The following is a 22,534-nucleotide window of genomic DNA, read 5'->3' on the forward strand; positions in this document are numbered from 1 at the left end:
CCTATATTGTACCACATTGAGCATATAGTGTAACTCTGGGAACTACAGCTGTGACTTAGTTAATGATCTCAATAAATCCTACTTAAGCAGAGACAAGAAGAGAATTATGCAAATTACTATTTCTGTACCAAATGTACTTGATAACTGGAGACATACCAAAATAAGCTTCAGCATACAAACACAAATACTTTTTTTTAACCCACCTACATGAAAAATATGCAAGAGGGGGAACAGCTTACAGAATTCCATTGCAGAAGAGTTGTAGTTGCAGAACATTTATTACAAACTTGATATTAAAGGACATACAGAAAGAGGCACATGTACAAAGAGGAGTGGTTAAAAACCCAAGAAAGGTGACAGATTTTTCAAATACAGCTGTGAATGTGACACAGAATTACTTTTCTGAACAGACCTTTCCAAAACATGATGATTAAGGCCTCAGCACAATGCTGCTTTCTCAGCACGTGCATCAGCCAGTCACACTTGGCAGCTAGATAAGATTTCTTCCATCAGTCTCTTGTAGACCCAGGCATCACCTTTAAGCCGCTGTCGCCGGATACCCACCACTTCAGATTTACCGAGTTGACACACTTCTAACTCAAACTCCATAGTTACTTTGCCAAAATCCGACCGTGTTCGACACTTCAGGGCATATCTGTACAAAACAAAGGAGAAACAGAATAGTCACTGAACTGTTTAACGTTTGTTTTGCAATGCAATTTTGAATTAGTAAAAGCACTTCACAGAAATTATCCCACTGCTACCCAGAATACTGCAAAACAACCTAGAATTTAGCAAACTGAGAGCCTTGAATACTTTAGTCCCAGAACACTATCGTTATGCCCAAGTACCAACCTCCAACCCAGCCATAGGAACCACTGCTAGCCACAGACCCCCCTTCTCAGGGTGCAGAGCTGGAATGATGGAGATGTTCCTACATTTCTCCTCGACAAGGCATCGCTGCTGAGAGGCTGGCTACAGTTCAGCTGGTGTGAAAAGTGGAAAAACTGAATGGAAGGTTTAAATCATTACAATGGGAGAAGGTACTTCTATGCAGTTCAGTATCCTTCCAGATTCTGAGCTCAGAAATGCATCAGAGGTTGAAGTGTAATCTGACATTCTACCACGCCCATCATTTAAATATTCAACAACTTTAGAAAAATGCGTATTCATAAGTGAACACATTTCTTTTCGTGCATTAGGAAACTAGGAAACAGACATTAAGCTTTGATCAGAACTGGGAACCAATCCTACTAACTAGACTAAGGTACCTAAAGTAAAGCCTACAAATTAAAGACAAATCCTATAAATTAAAATAATCTCACAAAGGTGTGTGGCTTCCGAGAAGCTTTTAAAATATACTGATCTCTTGGCTAAATGCTAATGTCTTAGCTGCCAAGAATGAGGGTTATTCCCTCATTGTCTCCCAAAATTGTCCGATTTGGCCATGTGACTGTACTCTAACAAAACTTTTGTGTTTACAGCTTCACAAGAGATGGACAAAATTCACATCAGCCTCTAAGAGCTGCCTCACTATTATTGGTTCATATCTGTCAAAAAGCTCTATTTATTAGACCTCACCTAACATTGTTCTGCACTGTGTGGACAAGTTTTATTGCACACATTCATGCTGTGCTCTATACACTTTCTATACAGTTACTGTATTTTACAGTGTGGGGCTAAGAAAGTAAGTTTAAAAGCTTCACTTTATCAAGGATTGGAGTACTGACAATTTAGACAAATACAAGTTGAAGTCATCGTATTTTACACTTACCCCTTCTGAACGTATTCCACATGCTTCTTTGAAAGAACAGTGATTATTTCATTCAACACTTGGTCTGGATTCAGTAGCTGAGTGGTGGTAACATTATAGTGTGCCTAAAAGTAGTTAGCTCATTAAAAAGAGTCAAGAAAAAAAAAATCATTCTCCTAAAACTGAAGACACTACAAGAAGTCTTCATAAAGAAAGCTTTGGAGCAGCCAACCATAGGGACAAATGCTTCAACTTCCCCATATTATCATAATTAAGACATTGTAGTGGCAACAGGAACACTAAAGAACTGCTGGACAATTAATATCAAAGCATGTCCGAGCTATAACCCGTCATAAAATGTGGAGCAGCAGTGATGGGCAGGGCAGCACGGAGGCTATTGGAACTCTCTGGTGCAGCCAGAGGTGGGTTCTGGAGAGGTCAGCAGAAGACGGGCCCGCGCCGGCAGCGCGTTGCCTGGCTGAGGCTGAGCACTCCCGTGTCAGGGAACAGGCATGGCTTTTCTAGGACCATGTTTGAAGAGAAAAGGTAACTTACTACTCCTAGGTTTACTGTTACAGGGGTTTTATATCACATCTAATACTTCATATCGCAGACTTGTCCAATAAGTGACTTCTGGAGCAGCTTTCAGACACCCATATGTAACGAGAGAAAGGTGTGTGCCAACTGAGATATGCCAGAAACACTCTCTGAAGTCACAGAAGCAGATGAGAGAAGACAGGGTCATAAAACAGCTTGAGCAATGAACATCGGTCAAGGATGCAACGTCAGAGTAAAAGACTGGCTCTTACAGCTCTTACTCAGTTTAAAACATATGCAACTCCCTGCCGTAACTGCTGCAGCCCTGTGAAACAGAGTTCTACCTTCCCCTGGTGTACCCCAGCGTCCCTTGACATGCGTCAGTCATTTTGCATATACCACAGACAAGGGAAACTGCTGCAGAAGGATAAAAGCTTTTAGAGACAGAAGATCAAGCTTTTGTTTCCAATCACTGAATTATTTGCACAGTCTGGACTCCACTCCAATCAGTTACTCGGGCTTGTGGCCCAACACACACCCTGAACTTGTACGACTGCCACCTTGCCCCTGACCAGTGCCTCTGGGAGAAGCTTCCGACTGGAATACAGCTGCTGAATCCCATTTGCACAGACTGCAAAGCACAAAGTGGTGCTTTTACCGACAGGCAGCTCTCCCTGCACAGCAGCTGCCCTGACCGTGGCAGCACCAGGAAGCTTCACTCCTATGGAGCTGGTTACGCCTCAGTAACAGACTTCCCTCTTCCTCCATAATCACGTTTTTCAAACATCATCTACACATTCAAGTACAAACTACTCCTCGTGTAACTTCTGAAGTACACCAGTTGTTTTGGAGCAACAGACTGAATTCTGCTTGGTGCACTAGTATTACACCAATGACACTTGATGTGTATCCCACAAAGCTGATATTAACCTCATGAGTCAATTTTGGCAGGTACAATTTATTAATGTAATTTTAATGCACTGAGGAACTACTTTTTCTATGGCTACTTAAAGAATAATTATCCCGCTGGCTCGGGCACAGTGACATCAAAACTTTAAAAATCAAGATTATGCTGACAGTGTCAGAAATTCTTCCATGAGGTGTAGCTGTTTAGGCTTTAAGTTTAACCTCAGGTTCTCTTGACATCTATAGACTACCTTGGAACAGACATATCACTCCCAGACTACAGCAATCTAATCCAGGAATGTTATAAAAATTTTTTTTTTTAGTGGGAGAGCTAGCAGCATCTCTATACAAATTACATGATTAAAAATTTTCACCTAGGGTTCCTTTAAAACCATCCTGCTTCCCTCACATTTGGTTTAGATGGGATATAAAAAGCAATGGCCAAACTCCTTCCCTTGATCTGTTGGTGACTTGCCTGAGCCCAGATTAAAATGACATCTCTTGGTGATAACCAGGACATTGTCATATTGAGAGATGCCATAAGAGCAACTGCACTTTACTGCAGAATGCAGGCAAGTCAGATCACAGAAGTTTCCACAAGACCATTTCTAAAGGCATTGGATGTTTTCTATAATGACACTTCTTTTCACGTAAGATTTTTCCAGCAGCTATACCTTAAGTTTCCTTGGGCAATCTCTTGAGAACCGTTTCCTTTTATTCGGCGTAAGCATTGTGATCACTTTGTCTAGGCCTCTTTCAAGACTTCCAAATATTTTGGCTTTTCTCTTCTTTTGGATGCTATCCACATGAGCTAGGTTGAGATCTAACTCCAGAGAATGACACCTGTTACACAAACAAATTAATCAGTTATTTTTCCTGAGTGTTTAGAAATTAGTTATTTCAGGTATGAAATATTACCAGACCTGCCAGAATGAAGGAAACCAAAGCAAGTGCAGTGTATTATGAGAATTTCTGTTTGAAAGTCGGTTGAGATTTAAACCCAGAGATGTATATAGAAACTGCAGCCCTCTGGGAAACTCAAATAAGAAGGAACTTACATTATGGAAAACAGGAATATATATTCAGAAGATAACAGAGTTACATAGTTTTAAAACATTTCTTTGCCTTCAGTATTTACTGAAGAGTACATTCACTTCATATCTAGTGAATGTAGAAGGAGGTTTTAGGAAGGTTTTTACCAAGAGAAAGGAAGTCACAGCTTGCTGTTGTAACAAGGCTTTCTAGGCAGTACATGGGTTAAGGTAGTCCTGATCTAAATAAGGAGTATACACAAATAACTGGACATTTACCTTGTTTCCGGAAGAGTCTCAGCTGCTGTCAATTCATCTGTGTTTGTTGGGTTTGTGGGTTTCTTAATTGGGGTAACTGTAGTGAACTGGCTCTCTGAAAGAAAGCATCCATGCCGAAGCAGGTATGTTTTTGCATAAAGAATTTTCTTCAGCAAGGATTTCTCATGATTAACATTTCTAAAACCAGCCCCCTTTTCCATCTCAGGTCTGTATCTTCAGAATGATAAAATATGTTTTTAATATAGCAACAATACTACCCCTACTCTGCAAAGAAAACTGCAACTGATTTCCCCAGGGCTCTACAAGTCAAGCCTTAAAGCAACCAATGTAGTTCAAGATTAGAAATTCGGAAAGGAAGAGGATTAGAATTGCTTTCTGGCTCTTATTTTGGCCCCAGAATAAATACTGAGCAATTCAGTGTGTTGAATAGTTGTGTTCTTCAACAAGCCATTTCCCTTAATACACACCACGTAACAGCCTGTAAAGTTGTACTACCCACACGTGGAGGAGTTCCACAAAGCCTGGTTCTGAACATGCAGAAGCAAACACCAAGTGAAACAGTCAAACGAGTTGTTATAATTAAACCCAGCTTCAGCGTTCAAAGTTTCAGCTCTCTACATCATCATCTGGGGCCAGGTGCAATTCTGATCTCAAGATTTCCGGTGGATACTTCCACTTTTCTACTGCTAAGAAAGTAGTAATACTACCTCTCCAGAAGCAAAGATATTTCAGTGAAACAAAGAATTAGCTTTCAGTTGTTTAATTCTCATAAGTCTCACTGAAATGAGCTAAAGGTATTTAAGCATTTTCCCATTTCGGAAGGAGTACCTACTTTTCCTTTTTAAATCTACTATCACGTCAGACTTCACAAGTTACAGCAGCAATCTCAAGACAAAAATCAAACATATAAACAATTGCTAGTCCCTTTACTGAGGATGTCAGTGCACAGCAGCATGTTCAAGGTCCCTTATAACTTGAATCAGCCTGCAAAGACTGTTTCTGAACAGTGTTCCTTAGCATCTGAACAGAAAAGTTTTCTACCATAAGAAGTCCTTGGCATTTGAAGGACAGAGTTAGCATTTACGGTATCAACACCAAAACTTTTATGTTAACGGTTGAAGGGAATGATAATGTACATACAGGAGCCATCATTTTTCATCAGAACAGACTAGACAGGCTGAGGACAGAAATTTCTGGTAACTCAGAAAAGCTGACGTAGTTTAGACAGATTTCTGTGGTCTATCACATACCTGTAAGATCTACACATTGGTAACAGAAGTATTTTCACTGCCACACTGGACTGTTACTGTGAAAACACTGATACACCACCATGAGAAATCCAAAAGTTAGATTTCTCTTAGAAGCAATAAAAGCTTGGCTAAAGACTTGACTAAAAGTATACCTTTACTTTCGCTCAAGGTAGTTACAAATGAAAAACAGTGTTGAGGAAATCATGTTCTCAGCCTTCACGGAAAAGTGGAACCAGATGCAAGTTTTAGGAGCACTAAAACTTGTCTCCATGTCGGAGTGTGCCAAGAGGCGTGCCTGTGTGATCCTGGAGGCAGCAACAACTTCTGTAATTAACAGACAAGTGACGTGCCCTGAGGTAGGCTTAAACCTCTTGCAGCACCTTATCAGAGGCACCAGAACCACCAGGCTGGGGAATACGGCAAAAAAAGTTACATATTGTGTTCATATTTGGATTTACAATAGCACCTATACGTTGCTTAGGAATTAAGTTTTCATTAGTTACATTCAACGTACCTCTGGAGGCAGGTGCCTGAGGCGGTTTGGTTTGTACTTCACTCTCCACCTGACTCCTCACAAAAGGAGTCTTTGGAGTGGGAAGCGCAAAGGGCATTTCATTTCTTAAAGCTGACGCTGTATCAACATTCTCTTTGTTTTCATGCTTCTTTGATGCCACTTTTCTTGTCACTGGAGTTGACAGTGTGAATTCTGTATCATCCAGTGGAGCATCACGCCTTGAATGCTACGAGAGATGTAACAGAAAAAAGAGACATCCTTTGCTGTATTCTGATCACATTCAGGAATGTTACAGACAAGGAAATTCTAAAATTGAAGCAGGTTAAGAAATACTATACAATGCTTGCTTATTGAACAAAATAGTTCAAAAACTCTTCAATACTTCTGATTCCCTCCATAACTTGTTAATAAACATCTCAAGTCATTTGCCATTTCTTTATCTGCTCTTCTAAATTCTTCAGCTTGTACATTTAAGACTACTCCTCACCAGCTCACCTAAATGCACCTAAGATTTTTCATTTGGTTTAATTGTATCATTTTAATTGCTTCACTGGATTTTCTTGTCCAATACAGACAGGCTGAACTTCTTCAAAGACTAGTCCAGCCCTAGCCTAGCTCTGAGATCTTGTCTGCTGTACCGTATTGTTTTCCCGTCAGCTTTAGAATCCTCATTGCCTCATTTACCCATTCCCTAGATGCTGTTTTTATGCAAATCAAATGTCAAAGCTCAAGTTCTCATCAAATGAATCATGACCTACAGCTAGAGGAAGCCACAATTTATATTCAGCTATACATTTAAAACATTTCTTTAGTCAGATTGTAACTCCTCTAAGCCAGGATCCACCAAACATTTAAATATGGAACAAGTTTTATGCAAAATGAGAATAAGATTTTTTGGATTAAGAATAGCATATCTTTTTTTTAAGGAACTATATTTATTTTTCAAACACCTTTGTTCCGTGAGTATTTAGAACAAAATCTTCTAACGGAGATTCTTCAAAGAGTGAAGCTGCATCAGAAAATTCCACAGATCCAGACGCATGTGGCACTTTACTGCAGTCTGGCACATCTTCATGCATCATAGTTTTTTCAGACTGAAAAGAAAGATTCAGTTGGGATTCCACGGCACGATTAAAAGGAAGATTTAGTCAGAAAAGTGTCATTAAAATCTAAATCTTATTTCCTTCTATGTTGCTAATTATGGTTAACAGCTAATGGAAGTTCCCATGCTGGTGACCTAAGTTTTATAATATGACTTTAATATCCTCATTGTGGATTTGTCATTTGTATCAAAAGCAGATGTGAAATTATTCTCAAAGTACCATTACCAAGTCGTCGTTCATGACCTGTGTCAAAAAGAAGCAACTTACAGAAAAATGCCTGCCTTTGATTTCAAGACTTGGAGCACAAGCTCTTTTTACCAAAAGCCAAACAATAAGCTGGAAAGAACACAAGAAAATAATGCAGTAAAGTCTGAAAGGGGGCTTAAGTCCACCACACATGATTATGGAATCTGTAACAGTACTTGAACTAGTACTCAGAACTCTTCATCTAACTGCTAGCCTGAGAAAGTTGTCATTTATTAAGTCACAAGATCCATAACTTCAGCCAAGACTGCTAGCCTTCACGGCTCACACCACACACCATGAGATGTATATCACAGCATCCTGAGTTTCTAACACCTTTTGTCACTTTCAGGAAACTCTTCCCAAGGACTTGTTTCACACCACTTCAGTGAAACTGCATACAGTTATTTTAAGTTATCGGTCCTCAGCTGGAATGGACGCCGTTTTAGGAAGCTGTGTTCTGCTGGCAGGTAAGCTTCTCTTGGCCTGTGACCAAGGACATTTCAATGATCAGATCTCTCATTACTACTGGAACTGAAATGGAGCTTTCTGGTACGTCACCAGACCTACTACAATGCCTTACTAACGTGCTCACCAGAGGGCTGCTGGCTGCAGCCAGAAGCTAACAGCCCGATACTGCACTGAAGGCACATTCCAATATGAATGCCTGAACAGGATTCCTTGGCTACCACGTTCCAGAAACTCATGCCATGGTGAATTTTGTGGAATATCCTTAAGCTGCTTGAAATAAGGCAGTATTATGTACAAGCTTGTGCCACCAAATTCAGAAACTGGCTGAGTTAAAGGTTCTGTTTGCTTGGGTGTCTTCACATTAGACCAGCTCTAGCTAGACAACTTTGCTAGTTTGCTATTTCAGCAAATTCAGTTGATATTCACTCAGTGTCTACATGCAGGTAACTTAAATGTGTCCTGAGCACTGTAGAAGGACTAATGGATTGTTGTGTTGTGTAGACATGATTTTCAGTCACCTGTGAAGGTGTAATGTGTTAAAGAGTAGCATCAGTCAGATCAATTTTACCCAGAACACCACCAGAGATGAAGTAACTCCACAGCCCCAGCGCTACTGAACTCAGAGAACCTCCACCTTAAAGTCATCTGAGCGTAGAGGACTGACCCACCATGACCATGGAAATCACATTCAGCTACACTTATGTTTCATGATTTGTTATGCAACACTGGTAATCTCAGAATTCACACCTGCGTTTTAAAGTAGTTGTATGAATGAACTGAAATGATTTACATGCAGCTGAATCAGATACACAAGGAAGTATTTATTTTAAGTGCTTGTCTCTGTGCAGAGAATAGCACATTCACATAGCTAGTTAGCAATTTTACATGGATATCTACAGTTTGAGGGGGAAACGGCTAATAGGAAGTCTGAAATTTTCCTGAATGCTTTTGAGTTTGTCAAACACAGACTAGTATCACTGACATCACTGTGTGTTAGATATGATATTGCAGTTTGGCAACTTCAGACAAGTTCAGAAGTGCCCTATTTGCACTTTGCTATCAAACCACAGGAACAGAAATCACCATAAGATATTCAAAACCATTTGAGAATCCAATTAATCAGAAAAACATCAGCAACATGTTACCTTTACTCAAAATACACAGAATCCTCTCTGGGATTGTGTTCTAAAAGGAAAGAAATGAGGAAGGAACGGGTGTCTCTGATGCAGTGTCCACGTCCCCTCAAACCAGGCCGCCAAGGTGACATGACAGCATGTTTCAGAAGACTTTCCTTACTAAGTCATGTCACAGAATCCCAGAATCATCTGGGTTGGAAAAGCCCTTGAAGCTCCTCCAGTCCAACCATGAACCTCACCCTGACCATTCCCAACTTCACCAGATCCCTCAGCGCTGGGTCAACCTGACTCTTCAACCCCTCCAGGGATGGGGACTCCCCCCCTGCCTTGGGCAGCCCATTCCAACGCCCAACAACCCCTTCTGCAAAGAAATACTTCCTAAGAGCCAGTCTGACCCTGCCCTGGCGCAGCTTGAGGCCATTTCCTCTTGGTCTGGTGCTGGTTCCTTGGCTCAAGAGACTCCTCCCCCCTCTCTGCACCCTCCTTTCAGGTAGTTGTAGAGAGCCATGAGGTCTCCCCTCAGCCTCCTCTTCTCCAGACTAAACCCCCCCAGTTCCCTCAGCCGCTCCCCATCACACCTGTGCTCCAGACCCTGCACCAGCTCTGTTGCCCTTCTCTGGACACGCTCGAGTCATTCAATGGCCTAAAATGTTACATGCAACTTGCGAGGTACAAAAGTGTTCAGGGGCACCCCGAAAGAGTGAAGTGAGTCAGGCACCACAGAGGAAAACCTGGAATGATCACAGGCCAGACAATGGGCAATTTTGAATTTTAGCCCATTTCTGTGAGCAGCCAAGGGGAGATTCTGTGCAGTACTCATGGTGCACCATGTCCTCCCAGACAGTTATTCCAGTAATATCAATTCATAGAAGCAGCCCAGCTTGCTAAAACATGTTCATGAGGAGACTGAACTGTTTAATGATGAAGACTTTGGCTGACTGCACACGTGCTGTCTTACTGATGTTCAGGGCACCAGTCTGTGTTCCCAGGCAGAGCTTTGTTAACACAGAGCAGCATTTTAATCAGTATATTGTCCTGCTGAATTCAAAAACCCACCTTGAGGCCTGCTGATTGCTTTGTACTGGCATGTCCTGTTGGACCTGGAACCCTTAAGCGAACACACTTGCCACGAGCCTTCCTGGATTGAAGCAAGAGATATGTTGCTGACATTTGGTCATATTTCCACTAGGAAATAAAGAAAAAAAAAAGAGTATTTTAGTCTCCTCTTTGGAAACATTGTAAGCACAAAACAAGTTCAGCCTTCCAAAAATTTCTGTGTTTCTGCAAGTTTTTCTACCTGATGTGCACCCCTAGTCACCCAAGTATAATTCCAGACTTCAGTTGATTCACAATATGTGTTTGAGATCAAGAAACACAGTATGGTGGTTGTTCTTTCCAAGTTAGTTTGTAGTACACTCACAAGTGTGAACACAAACACAGGGGCCAGAATCACCTACTGAAGTGACTGGCAAAGCTATTAATTCAGTTTGGCCGATATTTCAACCAGAGTCTCAATGTTTTTGGAAGTCCCCCCATTCTTCCCCCACAAGCAGCACCAATTTTTTGCATGATTTTCAGCAATTCTCCTTGTGTGAGGAACATGGGTACAATGCTTGACAGGTTTGCAGCATAGTACAATTAGTTTGAACTAGTTATAAGGGATTAGAAGTTCTCCACTAAAGGAGTATGCAAATGCCACAAACCTATTTGGAAGGACTTTTCCCCTGCGTAGACAGATTATTCAGATTATTTCCTGTAACTGAAGAACAAGGAGCATTAACTCCACAAATCCGTCTTGAGTATCACACACATTTTAAAAGTCTGTTTCTACTGCAGTTATGTGAAAAACCTAACAGTTTTTCCAAAGCAAAGAACTGTCCTGCTACCACGTACAAAGAAGCAAAAAATTCAATTTGAAGGGAGAATTTTCAGGTTCAGGTTAAATCTGGAGTACACATCATGTTTTAAGTCTCCTCTACAGCTTGCAATGTCATTACTAACATTTGTACAATTCTAGAAGTAGTCAGTTCAACTTTTGCTCTTTGTATTCAAAAGTGACTAAATGTAGTCACTTTTTAAAAAGACTGTGAATAGTAACTGCAAAAAATGTATTTTATAGTCTGTTTGGGAGATGCTCTGATATTTTCCTCTTACTCTTCTTCTTACTTATTGAATCATTTGAAAGCAAAGAGTCAACCCAGCAAGTGGCATCTGTTGTTCAACTATAAATTTCTGTTGAGTCTGTTGTGAGTTGAAGACATTTGGAAAGATTCTACCATGGTGGGAAATAACAGTAAGTTTAGGAAACATCACAAGCACAATCAAAGAAGGAAAAGGAGAAAATTAAATTTGAACTTCAGAACAGTAGTTATAAGCTACAGCTAGATTTTGGAGTTCTGCAGGGGCTCCTTAAATCTGAAAGGTATTAATAATTTCATACTGGAGAACAAGTGAGTGTTAGTCCGTTAATACTGTAAGATTATACACAGTAATACAGTAAACCATTACTGTAAATTACTGATACTTCTTACCTCTGATATTAGTTCCAATATACTCTCCCTGCTCTGTTTATGAAACGCAGAAAGCTCTGTTATGCAGTCTTCATCGAGGTGTCCCAGCTGCAAGAACATGACAGATATTGAAGCATGAGGCTTTCGAGTTGTCTCATAAACCATATCTGATTGTGACAGTCGTGAAACTCAGTGGGCTGAGTCAATGACCAACCACGATTTTAGACCTTGTATTTTAAATAGTTAGTATCATGGCTAAATATTGCAGGGAACAGACTGAAAAAGTCATGCAACTCCAACAACTTCACAGCCTGGCCCCTCCTTGGCGAGAGGTTGTGAATTCAAATAAGAAAGCCTGACAGCAGATGAGATTTTTACTAGAATGGAAGGTACACTTTCATCTCTCCATAAATATTCAGAGCTATCAGAAATGCACATCTTTTCTAGAGCCACTTAGAACAGGTGCTGCAAGCACAGTAAATCCGTTCTTTATCTAGCAAAACAGTGGCACCCGCTGGCCAACGGGAAGCACTGGCTGCGAGCCTGCTCAGGACTTAACTACTGACAGCTTGATTTTATTTTTTTCCCCTCTCCATACTGCCTTAGCCTCTCACACAAGTAAAACAAGATAGCGACAGGACAAACATACTTTCATGAGGTCAAAGTTTTATTTCAACTCTCAGTTTTCAGTGAGGACTAGATACAAGATAGGCCATAACCACGTCTAACATGCTCTCCAGAACATTTGCACTTCGCACCTTTAATAAAGTATTGACCAAGCAGCCCGGAGGATCAACTGGTCATTCATATGGGGAAATACTTCACATTTTAATGAGAAGTCTGCTATTTTGCAAACTGAGCATCAGCTGCAGAACACAGTGAAAACACATTTGAAATTCCTCCTCAAGAGAAATCGAGAGAAAGTAATAACACTGAGAGCAAGAAGAACCAAAAGGAACCACGACCATCTCAAAGTTCATCTCAGGAGAAATGTCTTCACACCCCCATACTGTGAGGGTGGTAGTAAACCAGCGAGATCATACTAAACACTTTAGTATTCATCTGACAAGTGTACTTACTGGGCATTTACTTTGCCACTGAACAGCATCAGAATAACCTTGCATGAGCCAAGGGTGACTCAATAGATGTTTAACCGTGATCCGCTTCTTTGGGTCCACCTAGTGGGCAATAGAAACGAAGCTGATACTTAAGCCATTGGGAAGAACCAGATAAACTGCTTGACTTCTACTCAGAATTTCAGGGCAGTTAGAAGCTCAAATGGAAACCAATACTGTTTCACAGCTTCACCAAAAGGAAGGTCAAACACGTGAGCTGTGAAGAGCAGTTATAGAACCTACAGTTACAGTACGTGTTCCAGGAATATTTAGCATTGGTTAGATGTAGCCCAAATGCATATTCAGTATGTTTAGCTTCATTTATATAAAAGCTCCTACTTATATAGCACAAATAAGAACCACCACACAGGCTGCTCAAAGGCTTCGTTTAGTCATTTAAGCTTTGCTTAATTATTTCTATACCCAACCATTCTTCCCAAAGAATTTTCAGCAGAAGGCAATATTAATCTTTTCTTCAAAAATTTGTAAGAATTAAACTTCTTGGCTTTTTAAGTATTTCATCGAGGTCGTGTTTTGACCTAGGCAGTAGTACTTCACAGACCTATTGAACAGAAGCAATACCTTTACCTGCAGCATTTGGTTAAGTAGTAGTGTACTGCTAGGAGAGAGCCACTTTGGAATACTGTATTTTCCTTTCTGCAGAAAAGAAGAGGATTTAGAATGAACGATGAACAGCTAGCTCGAGACGAACCGCTAAATTACTTGGATGATAGTGACATCTGTATTTGGTCACAAAGGAAGAACAGACACATGCAAACTTAGCATTTTCCTTACTAACACAACTGGGTTTAGTACTGCTGTTACATCTAGAGTCATTCTTAAAGCTACATTATCAGCTGCAGTTTCCATCCACCTGGCACACATGACATTTCCATCTCAGCCCACTTTCGCAGCTAACCTGCTCCTTATCTACTGCTTTGTTTCATCACATCAACCTGACACAGAAATTTTAGAAGTGTAAACATGTTGGAGCATGAATGACTGATAGTAGTGCTTTGAAATGTGAATATTCATTGAAATCACTACTTTTTGGACACTAAAAATAAACCATCCTCAACATTTAGCTATTCTTTTTTTGAATAGGTTACAACTAATGCTAGAGTTTTGATCTCATACCGCAGACAGGAAAAAGGTTATAGATCTAATAGGTAAGTTTCAATCAAATTTACTTCTTTAATTCTTGATTAGAAGAAAATTGAAAATGGCTTTCAGATGTGAGATACAACAGTAGCTAAAAAACAAACCGAATTCACCATTAAGGATCATTTACTTCTCAGTGAAAATGGAGAAAAAATACATAAAAATCAGTAAACACCCATCGTGAAGTAACATAAGTACTGATTCTACAGAGAAATGCCTCCATAACAAAACGATTGGTATCTTATGCAACAAACATTTCTAAGCAGAGTATGTATTGCTTTGACATCACAGCTTAAATAATTTAAGTTACAACTTTACCGACACCACTAATGAGCTATTTGTAGTTTGCAGGCTGTTTCACAACACAGCTTAACTATGAAACTAGGCCAAGTCAAGTAACACATGTTGTCTGCATTTTGGTTTTAATATATTGCTACTGAACATGAGACAAGGAAAAGCAAAATTAGCATCTACTTGACTGAGAGCAATCCTGGAAGGTAAATAGCTTGCAATAGCTACCAGATACATAAAAAATCCCAAATTATTTCTGGTGTGGTCTTGTTTGCATTTTTTTGTTGTTGTTATTTTGGGGGTTTGTTTTTTTGTTTTTACAGAAGTCACATGCTTGATTTTTCTTTCAAAAGGTAAAGGCTTATTCAAGTATTCCCAAATGAAGAGATGTGGACCATTCCAGGGAAAGAAACATTGCATGTAAGTCACGTGATCCTAATTAGATTCAAGCAGCAGATCATTACATTGACTTGGAACAGTAGTTCTGAGTCGGGATTACAATAAATTTCAGGATCTATAATGTGTGAAATTAAATTCCACAATAGTGCATAAGTGTCCTCATTTCAAGCAATTTCCATGTCACAACCACATAAAACTAAAACAAATTCAGAGTGGAAATGGCAAGCTTGCCTCTTAACACCTGAGACATTATCAGTTTTTGACTGCACCCAGACTAAGTTTTAAAACTTGGTCATCTCTGTTCACTTAAACAAGTTCCACGGACCAACCTTCTGTCAGTCCAAGCAACTCATCTCCTACTTCCTGTGCACGTTAGACAACTATATGCAGAAATCACCTCTGATGATCTTAAGATCTCCGTTCCACATCTAAGTTCTCTGCTCACGTTTCAACTACTGACAAGTTTAAGAATTAATACCTTAAGCCAGTAGGTCATTTACCAGACTCTGCATCTTGGCCTAATGACCAGCATAAAGGATTTTGTCGTCCTACAAAAGTATGCTTACAAATGGACAAGTTCTCAGTGTGTACTAACCTTAGGGGTGGACTGTTATTCTGAATATCAGCACCTTTACACAATCTCTCTGGATCAGTTAGCCATTGTTTCTCCTTTTTTTTTTTTTAAAGTTCTTTACAACAACTCAAACTGAGCTTCCTACAGATCTCCTGTCAAGGTTCTCAAGTCCACTCCAATTCCAGACTAAAAAGCCAAGTTGTTTGATGAACTCATCCTATCCTTTGCGTCAGCTCTGATTGTTATGCACCCCAAAAACACTCCCTGTGTAGATCAGCTGTCAGTTGCCTCCCTCCATAGTCCTTGTACGCTCTCAAGAAGTTTTCTGGGTTTAAGACATATCAGACTCTGGGTGAGAGAAGGAGAAAGAGGTAGAGGAACCAAAGCCCTTATCCAACACAGCTACTCCTCACCCCACTCGCTTACTGGAAGCTTTACCAGCATAAATTTTATGGCAACTTAGAAGTGGTTGGTAGAGGTGTGTGTATGATTAGCTGCATCAGGAGGGGTTTACAGTGAAACAGAATCAGCTACTGAGTTCTATTGCTCTGTATTCAACTTTTTCTGTTGATTATGGTGTCTGACATTTCCTCCTCATTTTGGAGGAGGAAAGTATAACAGCAGATGCAGAATCCTGCTTTTCCTAGATGTGAGAATAGCTGACATTTAAGAACATTATTTTTGGTGAATCAAATGACGTATTTGCAATTCTATTCCATACAATACAGGGAGAAGCCAGATAAAGTCTCAGATACAAAAATCCAGCCCACCAGCAAGAAAACACTTCTCCTGAACCTAAGTTCCTGTTGTATTATAGGACCAAGCCAGAGCACTGCGAAGGCAAATCGGAGATGGAAACAATCCACAAAATATTGACAGAAAAAGTAGCAAAGTGTAACAAAATTAAGCAGATACGTCTTTTTACCCTAGGCACAGCTCAACAGGTTCTGCCACCAGAAAAGCAAAGGCCTCATAATGCTTGGCAATGCCTGTTCCCAGTGTATTCTAGCACCATCAATACCTACTGTTATCTTCCTGTAGAGAGCCATGATGTTTTCATCATCGAAGGGGAGAAAGCCACACAGCAGAGCGTACAGCAGTACTCCCATGCTCCAGATATCTGCCTGAAAAATAAGAGTGGAAGTTCATGAACCCAATCTATCTAAAACTCTACCTTAGAGACAGGTAATATTGTCCCCCTTTGGCAAAGCCCACTTAAAACTCATGAAGAGTAGGCTCCTTAATTCTTGACATAACTCTTATATTCCAAGTGAAAGCACACAACACAAATTCAATTTTCAATTCACTCAAGCTAGAGCACTAGTAAAACCAATATCCTCTCCTTAGGTCACCAAACTGCTGCATTACCTTCAATCTACAAGGATTTCACTGGCAAAAATGAAATCAAACTCATCGCAAGGGATTTTGTACGGTAACATATTACTGATTATAACAGCTGTCAGCACAGTTACAATCAACTTTAAAGCCCCACTGCTTCTCCTCTCTATAAGCATGAGAAGGACCCCACGTGCCTCATACCGCTTCACGCTGTAATTCCCACTTAGACCATAAGGAAAAATGAGGCTTGAAAAGTACTGGACTTCATGGAAAACAAAGCACACCAAATAAAAAAAATAAAGCAGGAGTTACAGGCCAAGGACAGGGGGGCAAAGGTATGTAAAAGGGAAAAAGACTGACTCCATCCAACAGCGCAGCAATTTAAGAAGCTTGAGGGGATTGCAGTTACAGCAGTTTGGGTGAATTGACAACAGCAAGTAGCAGGTCCTGGCATTCTGGACATGGAATCAGAGCTGGATAAACTCCACTTTTTCTTCTCTCAAATTTTACTACACTGCACAGGACAAAGAGAGCAAGTTTTCATACATGAATTTCAAGCTAAAGACAGGCGTGGTAAAGCATACAGGATACTGAGACTGCACAGAAATTAGCAGCAAGAGTTGGATAGTTAACAAATCGCCGCTTGAAAGAAACCAAGTGAGCGTATCTGAACCTCACCACCTTTAAATACACAGTGGGGAAAAAAAAACCCTAACCCAGAAGCGTGTGACGTACCTCTGAGCCAATATATGCTTTGCCCTGAATCAGCTCTGGTGCTGCATAAGCTGGGCTTCCGCAGCACGTGCTCAGATGGTTATCAAGGCCACCCTAGAATAACACAGAAAACCCATCACACAGAAGCATTGGCTTTAACAGAGCTTAATTCTTCTAGCAATGGCCTATTAGAGACCTCAGAGGCTTCATTTTTCTCTGCTGTGCATCTACATTCACCTTGTATGTTGCTTTGGTGTAATATATGGCTTCACTAGGCAAAAATTGTCTAAGACCGTGAATATCCTATAAGCGTTCAGGTCCCAAGCTGCTCATCCATCTATTATCCTGACAGACTTTTCTGCAGCTCATCCTCTGATGAGAACAATTCCCTTCAACTGTGGAGATGGAACTTGGGAGGAAGTGATTCAAGAGCTACTGGGCATGTGGCTAGCTGGTTATTTATACCAATATTCAACGCAATAATTCCATGAAGAATCACCAAGAATACTTCTTATTAAAACCATGTTCTTACTCTGCCTGGGCTTTGTTCTAAGCAGACCAGAATTAGATGACATTATACCACCAAGATGATGGTCTAATAGTCTTGGCTGCCTGCAAGAAGCTCCAACTTGAGTGAAGTAAAACGATCTGAGGACAAGTCTGTGGATCAGTAAGACCTTCTCATTAAATGGTTTCTTAACAGCACCCCCCTCGCATGTTAAACTGACAAATAGAAAGGGCTCCTAGAAACCAGTTTTAAACTCAGGAAACAGTACAAGCACATGGAACCAGAGGATTTATCAGTGGAATAAACTATTTGATTTGATCCACTGTCTCCACATACACACAAATGTTTTGAAAAAAAGTCATACACCATTGAAACTTATCAGGGAAAAATGCACACCAACACAAGCTTTGAATTACAGACCTTTATATGTGACAGCAGGTTGCTACATGTAGATGATCTCTGCCTTGGATTATGATAAAGGATGAAGTGTAAGAGGAGAAAACAATCTAAGTCTGGTCATAACATGCAGTTAACTGCCCTCTCACATAGTTAAGGCCCTACCAAGTACTTAGTGATGGATGAGAACTATGCAAACAACTTGAATTTAGGGTCTTTGGGCAAGTCTCTGCATTGCACTCTGAAGTCAAACATGCTTTTTTTTTTTAATGCGCCTGCAGTAACTGATTTAACCCTATTCTGTGAAGGCAGCCGGTACTCTTACCTTTGGCTTTGCACAGAGCCCAAAGTCTATCAGCTTCAAATTATGTTCCTCATCAATCAGTAGATTTTCCTGGAAAAAGAGAAAGCACTAATGAACGCTTCTATAACTTAAGGATCCAGAGAGACACGTTTTGTTTCATCTTATTTCTTCTTGTCATCATCAGCTATAATTTATCTAATCAGATCAGTTGTTAATGAATATATCCTAAATTCCAGATGGGGAACACTTCCTACCTGCTGAAAAGGACTGGGGGCAGTGGGTAATAGAGAGCACGTTGACCATGAGGCACCAGTCTGCTCTGGCAGAGAAGGCAGCAGCAACATCACAGACTATTAAAAGCAGCACAGATAGTAGACTGGGGAAAAGTTACTCTAGTCCTGTGTTCAGCACAGCTAGAATAGTGTGTCCAGTTCCTACCGCCCAGCACAGGAAAGTCAAAAAAAGTAAGCTCAGTCTGCTCAGGGGGGAGAGGCAGGCAAGAAAGCTTTAGTGGAGATGTCATGGCAGCCTTTTAATACCTACAAGGAGGGTATGAAGACAGAGTTAGTGCATGGTGGGATAGTGACAGACAACAGGCATCAGGAGACCTTCAGACTGGAAATAAGGAAAAGCCTCTCTCCTCATCAGGACAGTGAAGAGCTGAACAGGCTGCCTAGAGGGATTGCACTGCCTCATCCTCAGGGGAGGTTGAAAACGCAGGTGGATAAAGCCCCAAGAAGCCTGGTCTGACACTGCTTTGAGCAAGAGGCTCGAGCAGAAGCCTCTGGAAGTCACTTCCCACCTATGCATCCGTCAGCTTTCTAGCTACAAGCCAACTCCTTCCAAAAGGTACATACAACGCTTCGCTTGGGGAGAAGTCCTTTAGAGACAAAGATTTCATGAGCTGTCTAGGAAAATGCTTGCGCACTAAGAATTTGCTTTTCTCAGAGATGTCAGCATCTCTAAAAATGCAAATTTCTAACCCCTTCAAGGAGAAATGGACTCAAGTCTTCCATTCCCTAAACCTATGACAGCAGAGCCACAGGATGGGTCCAGTAGCACGCATCTCCCCTTACATTCCTTGTCTGGCCACCACTTGTTTAAACTGTTGGTGTCACTTTTTCCTTTGGGCGTGAAAACAGAACACTTTGCACAACAGAGCAGCACCATAAAGACCCTTTCCAGGTACAAAGTGGAATAAAGGGGATGACAAAAATGTCTATGCAACATTCAAAGTCAGCTCCGTGTCTTTGCTCCACTCCCAGCTGGAGCGTGTTGTTCTTCTCTTTCAGAGGAAGCTCCTTCCTCGGGTATAACCCCATCCAGCCCAGCTGAGAATGCTGCAGCAAGTAGAAATAATGCTCTTTCAGACAACGTTATGTAAAGAACTCTAAGTACAAGAGAATGGAGAAGGCATAGCTTACCCCAGCTCCTAACTGGGAAATAAAAGTGGGTGTTTGCTATTATTTATGCAAATCTGACTACTATTCAGGCTTACCGGTTTGAGATCCCTGTGGGCATACCCCTGACTATGGATATAAGCAATCGCCGACACAATCTGCCGAAAAAATACGCGAGCTTCCTCTTCTGAAAGGCGGTCCTTAGAAATGATGTAATCAAAGAGCTCTCCTCCAGGACAGTACTGCATGAAGACAGGAAAAAGAGAATACATTTAGAATAATGAAGTCTAAAGAACAGCAAGAGCACTGGACAACTGGAAGACACTCTTCCATTCCCTCTGCTCTACCACAGCATTGCCCCAGTGCCCCCCAGGCCAGTGCTTCAGCACACCGTCACAGGGGGTACAAATTGCCCAGGATGTGACAACCACATGGGAGTTCCAGGGTCCCACATGTCCTGCTTATGTTATTTTAAACTAGTTGAAGAATAAGGTAGGAAATAGTGTTACTTCACTTACTGTAAATGGTGAAGAGCAGCTTTTACAAGCTAGAGCTTATCACCAGCCTCCTATTTAAACTAAAGCATCTTGAACATGCTCATCATTGAGATAACTTTTTAATAATTGCTTCATTTCAACTTTTATCTACCACTACAGCTAAACCCAGGAACTTTTGCAACGGCAGGAACACCATTTCTTACCTCTAAGACCATGAATATTTTATTGGATGTCTCTATCACGTGATACAACCGGCAAATGTGCTGGTGACTGAGGTTCTTCACGGCATCAATTTCTATTTTAACACGATGCAAGTCATCCTAAGAGACCACAACAGCAAGCTGTGAAATTGCTGACTACTTTGGCAGCCTATACATCACAGTGAGCATCAGACTGTCGTGCAACACAGTATTTCACAGCACATGTATGGCAGCGTACAATTCAACTGCTCAAATTCCACCCAGCAACAAGCTCTGCCATCGCTACCCTACAATTTTGGCACCTTGATCAGCAAAACCCAAAGGGGCTGATGTAAAATAGCTAGTATTCTCAACAGCATTCTGTTTGAATTACTGTAATAAACTTCAACTTCCTGAATTTTACCACCAGGGAATGCTGCCCTCTCCACAAGAGGGCACAAGATTTGTGGTCTTCTGTTAAAAGTCTTCCAAGTCTACAGCATCCCTCAACAGTCAACAGGCAGCATTCCAAGGCAGCGCACACCTCTGATCGTGAGAGCTCCACAACAACAGCAGAGCACGCCACCAGCTTTTAAGTATCTTTTGGCTTACCCCTAGAGCCAGCTTGTCCATGATTTTTATTGCAACTTTTTCACCAGTAAGGAGATGTCGCGCAAGTTTTACCTTCCCAAACCCACCTAGAATTCAAAAAAAAAAAAAAAAGACATTTAAATGTTTAAAGCTTAGCATGATGATGTACTTTTTTGCCTATAATCTCACAGTTACGCTGGAGTATGTAGCATGCACAGTGTGCAGTGTCTTCATTAGAGTTAGAAGTGATCACTGCTACCCGCTTCCAGTGACATTTTCAGAGATCTGCCACCCAAAACACACACTTGAATCATGACCTGCAGCGACAGTTGATCTGTACTCAGGTAAATACTAAAGCGTTAGACAGACTGCACACATCTGTTCACCTTCCCAGCTTAATCTTACCTGTCCCAATTGTTTCACGTAATTCATAGCAATCGAAAACTTCCTCATAGTCACCCCCAGGCATTCTGAGAGGGACGGGGATTTTGCAAGTCTTCTCGGTACCTGCAAGGAGACAGCGTAGCCGGTGTTCATGCTTTTCCATTCTGAGCAGACTCGTAGAAACAGAAAGGACATTTGCTGCAGCTCCGGGGCGGGGTGTGGGGCTGCTTTCATTAGCAGCAGATTCACTAGACGAGCCTGAGCGCCCGGAGGTTACGGGCACAAAATGCCAGCACCTTTCGGGGGCCCCTCGGTAACTCTGGGCAGCGAGAGCAAAGCAGTCGCTTTGCAGAGCAGCGATAACAACCCCCCCCCGCCCCGCGACCGTTTACCTCCACGGGGCCACCAACGACACCCAAGAGGACGGCACAGCGGCCTCCTCCCTCCCTCTCCGGCTCCCCATGGCCTTTGCCGCCACAGGAACAGCGAGAGGCTGCCCCGGCCCTGAGGCCAAGCGGCCCCGGGGTGAGGGGGGTGAGGGGGGCGAGGGCAACACTCACCGGCTCTACAGCCACGGCCCAGCGCGGCCGTTACCGTTTAAATCTCCCCGCCGCGGCACCCACTTCCGGCTACGGCGCTGAGGGGCCAGTCAGCGCGCAGCAACGGACAGGAAGAGGCTGGACCACGCAGTGCATGACGGGAGGGAGGTCAAAATGGAATCGGGAGAGTGGGTACCGCCATGGCGGGAAGGTCTCCGTGACGGGGAACGGCCTCGGCCGTGCCGGGTCCCGAGAGAGGCGGTGAAACCGCGCCCGCTCGCACCGTGAGTCCCGCCGGGGACTGTGGCGGGACGGGCCGCCGCGCCTACCGCCACGCACAAGATGGCCGCCGGCCTGCCGCCCCGGGGAGGAGTACACCTCCCAGCATGCTCCGCGGGCCCGCCGTCCCCT

At 41.9% G+C, this 22,534-nt stretch overlaps 1 protein-coding gene across 1 annotated transcript; it reads right to left on the minus strand.

The window, feature by feature from the left end:
* Positions 1 to 280: 280 nt before the first annotated feature.
* MELK (maternal embryonic leucine zipper kinase) lies at positions 281 to 22,166 on the minus strand. Its single transcript, XM_074855824.1, has 18 exons — positions 22,145 to 22,166; positions 21,606 to 21,707; positions 21,222 to 21,307; positions 20,634 to 20,750; positions 20,032 to 20,175; positions 18,555 to 18,623; positions 17,347 to 17,439; positions 16,299 to 16,397; positions 13,437 to 13,505; positions 12,813 to 12,911; positions 11,755 to 11,841; positions 10,280 to 10,408; positions 7,221 to 7,364; positions 6,271 to 6,496; positions 4,507 to 4,600; positions 3,871 to 4,039; positions 1,775 to 1,878; positions 281 to 655 (listed from the first exon to the last, which is right to left on the minus strand). Exons 2-18 carry the CDS (start codon positions 21,667 to 21,669, stop codon positions 478 to 480), a joined length of 1,971 nt encoding a protein of 656 aa, XP_074711925.1. The 5' UTR covers positions 21,670 to 21,707; positions 22,145 to 22,166; the 3' UTR covers positions 281 to 477.
* Between the last annotated feature and the right edge of the window lie 368 nt (positions 22,167 to 22,534).

The sequence above is a fragment of the Strix uralensis genome, chromosome Z (genome assembly GCF_047716275.1).
Source record: "Strix uralensis isolate ZFMK-TIS-50842 chromosome Z, bStrUra1, whole genome shotgun sequence".
NCBI classification, from domain to species: domain Eukaryota; kingdom Metazoa; phylum Chordata; class Aves; order Strigiformes; family Strigidae; genus Strix; species Strix uralensis.

Coding starts and splice junctions, on each gene's coding strand:
- MELK (XM_074855824.1), bottom strand. CDS start 21,669: ATGCCTGGGGGTGACTATGAGGAAGTTTTCGATTGCTATGAATTACGT. Junction 21,308..21,605: donor ACGTGAAACAATTGGGACAG/GTAAGATTAAGC, acceptor TTTGAATTCTAG/GTGGGTTTGGGAAGGTAAAA. Junction 17,440..18,554: donor GGCTCTGTGCAAAGCCAAAG/GTAAGAGTACCG, acceptor GTGTTATTCTAG/GGTGGCCTTGATAACCATCT.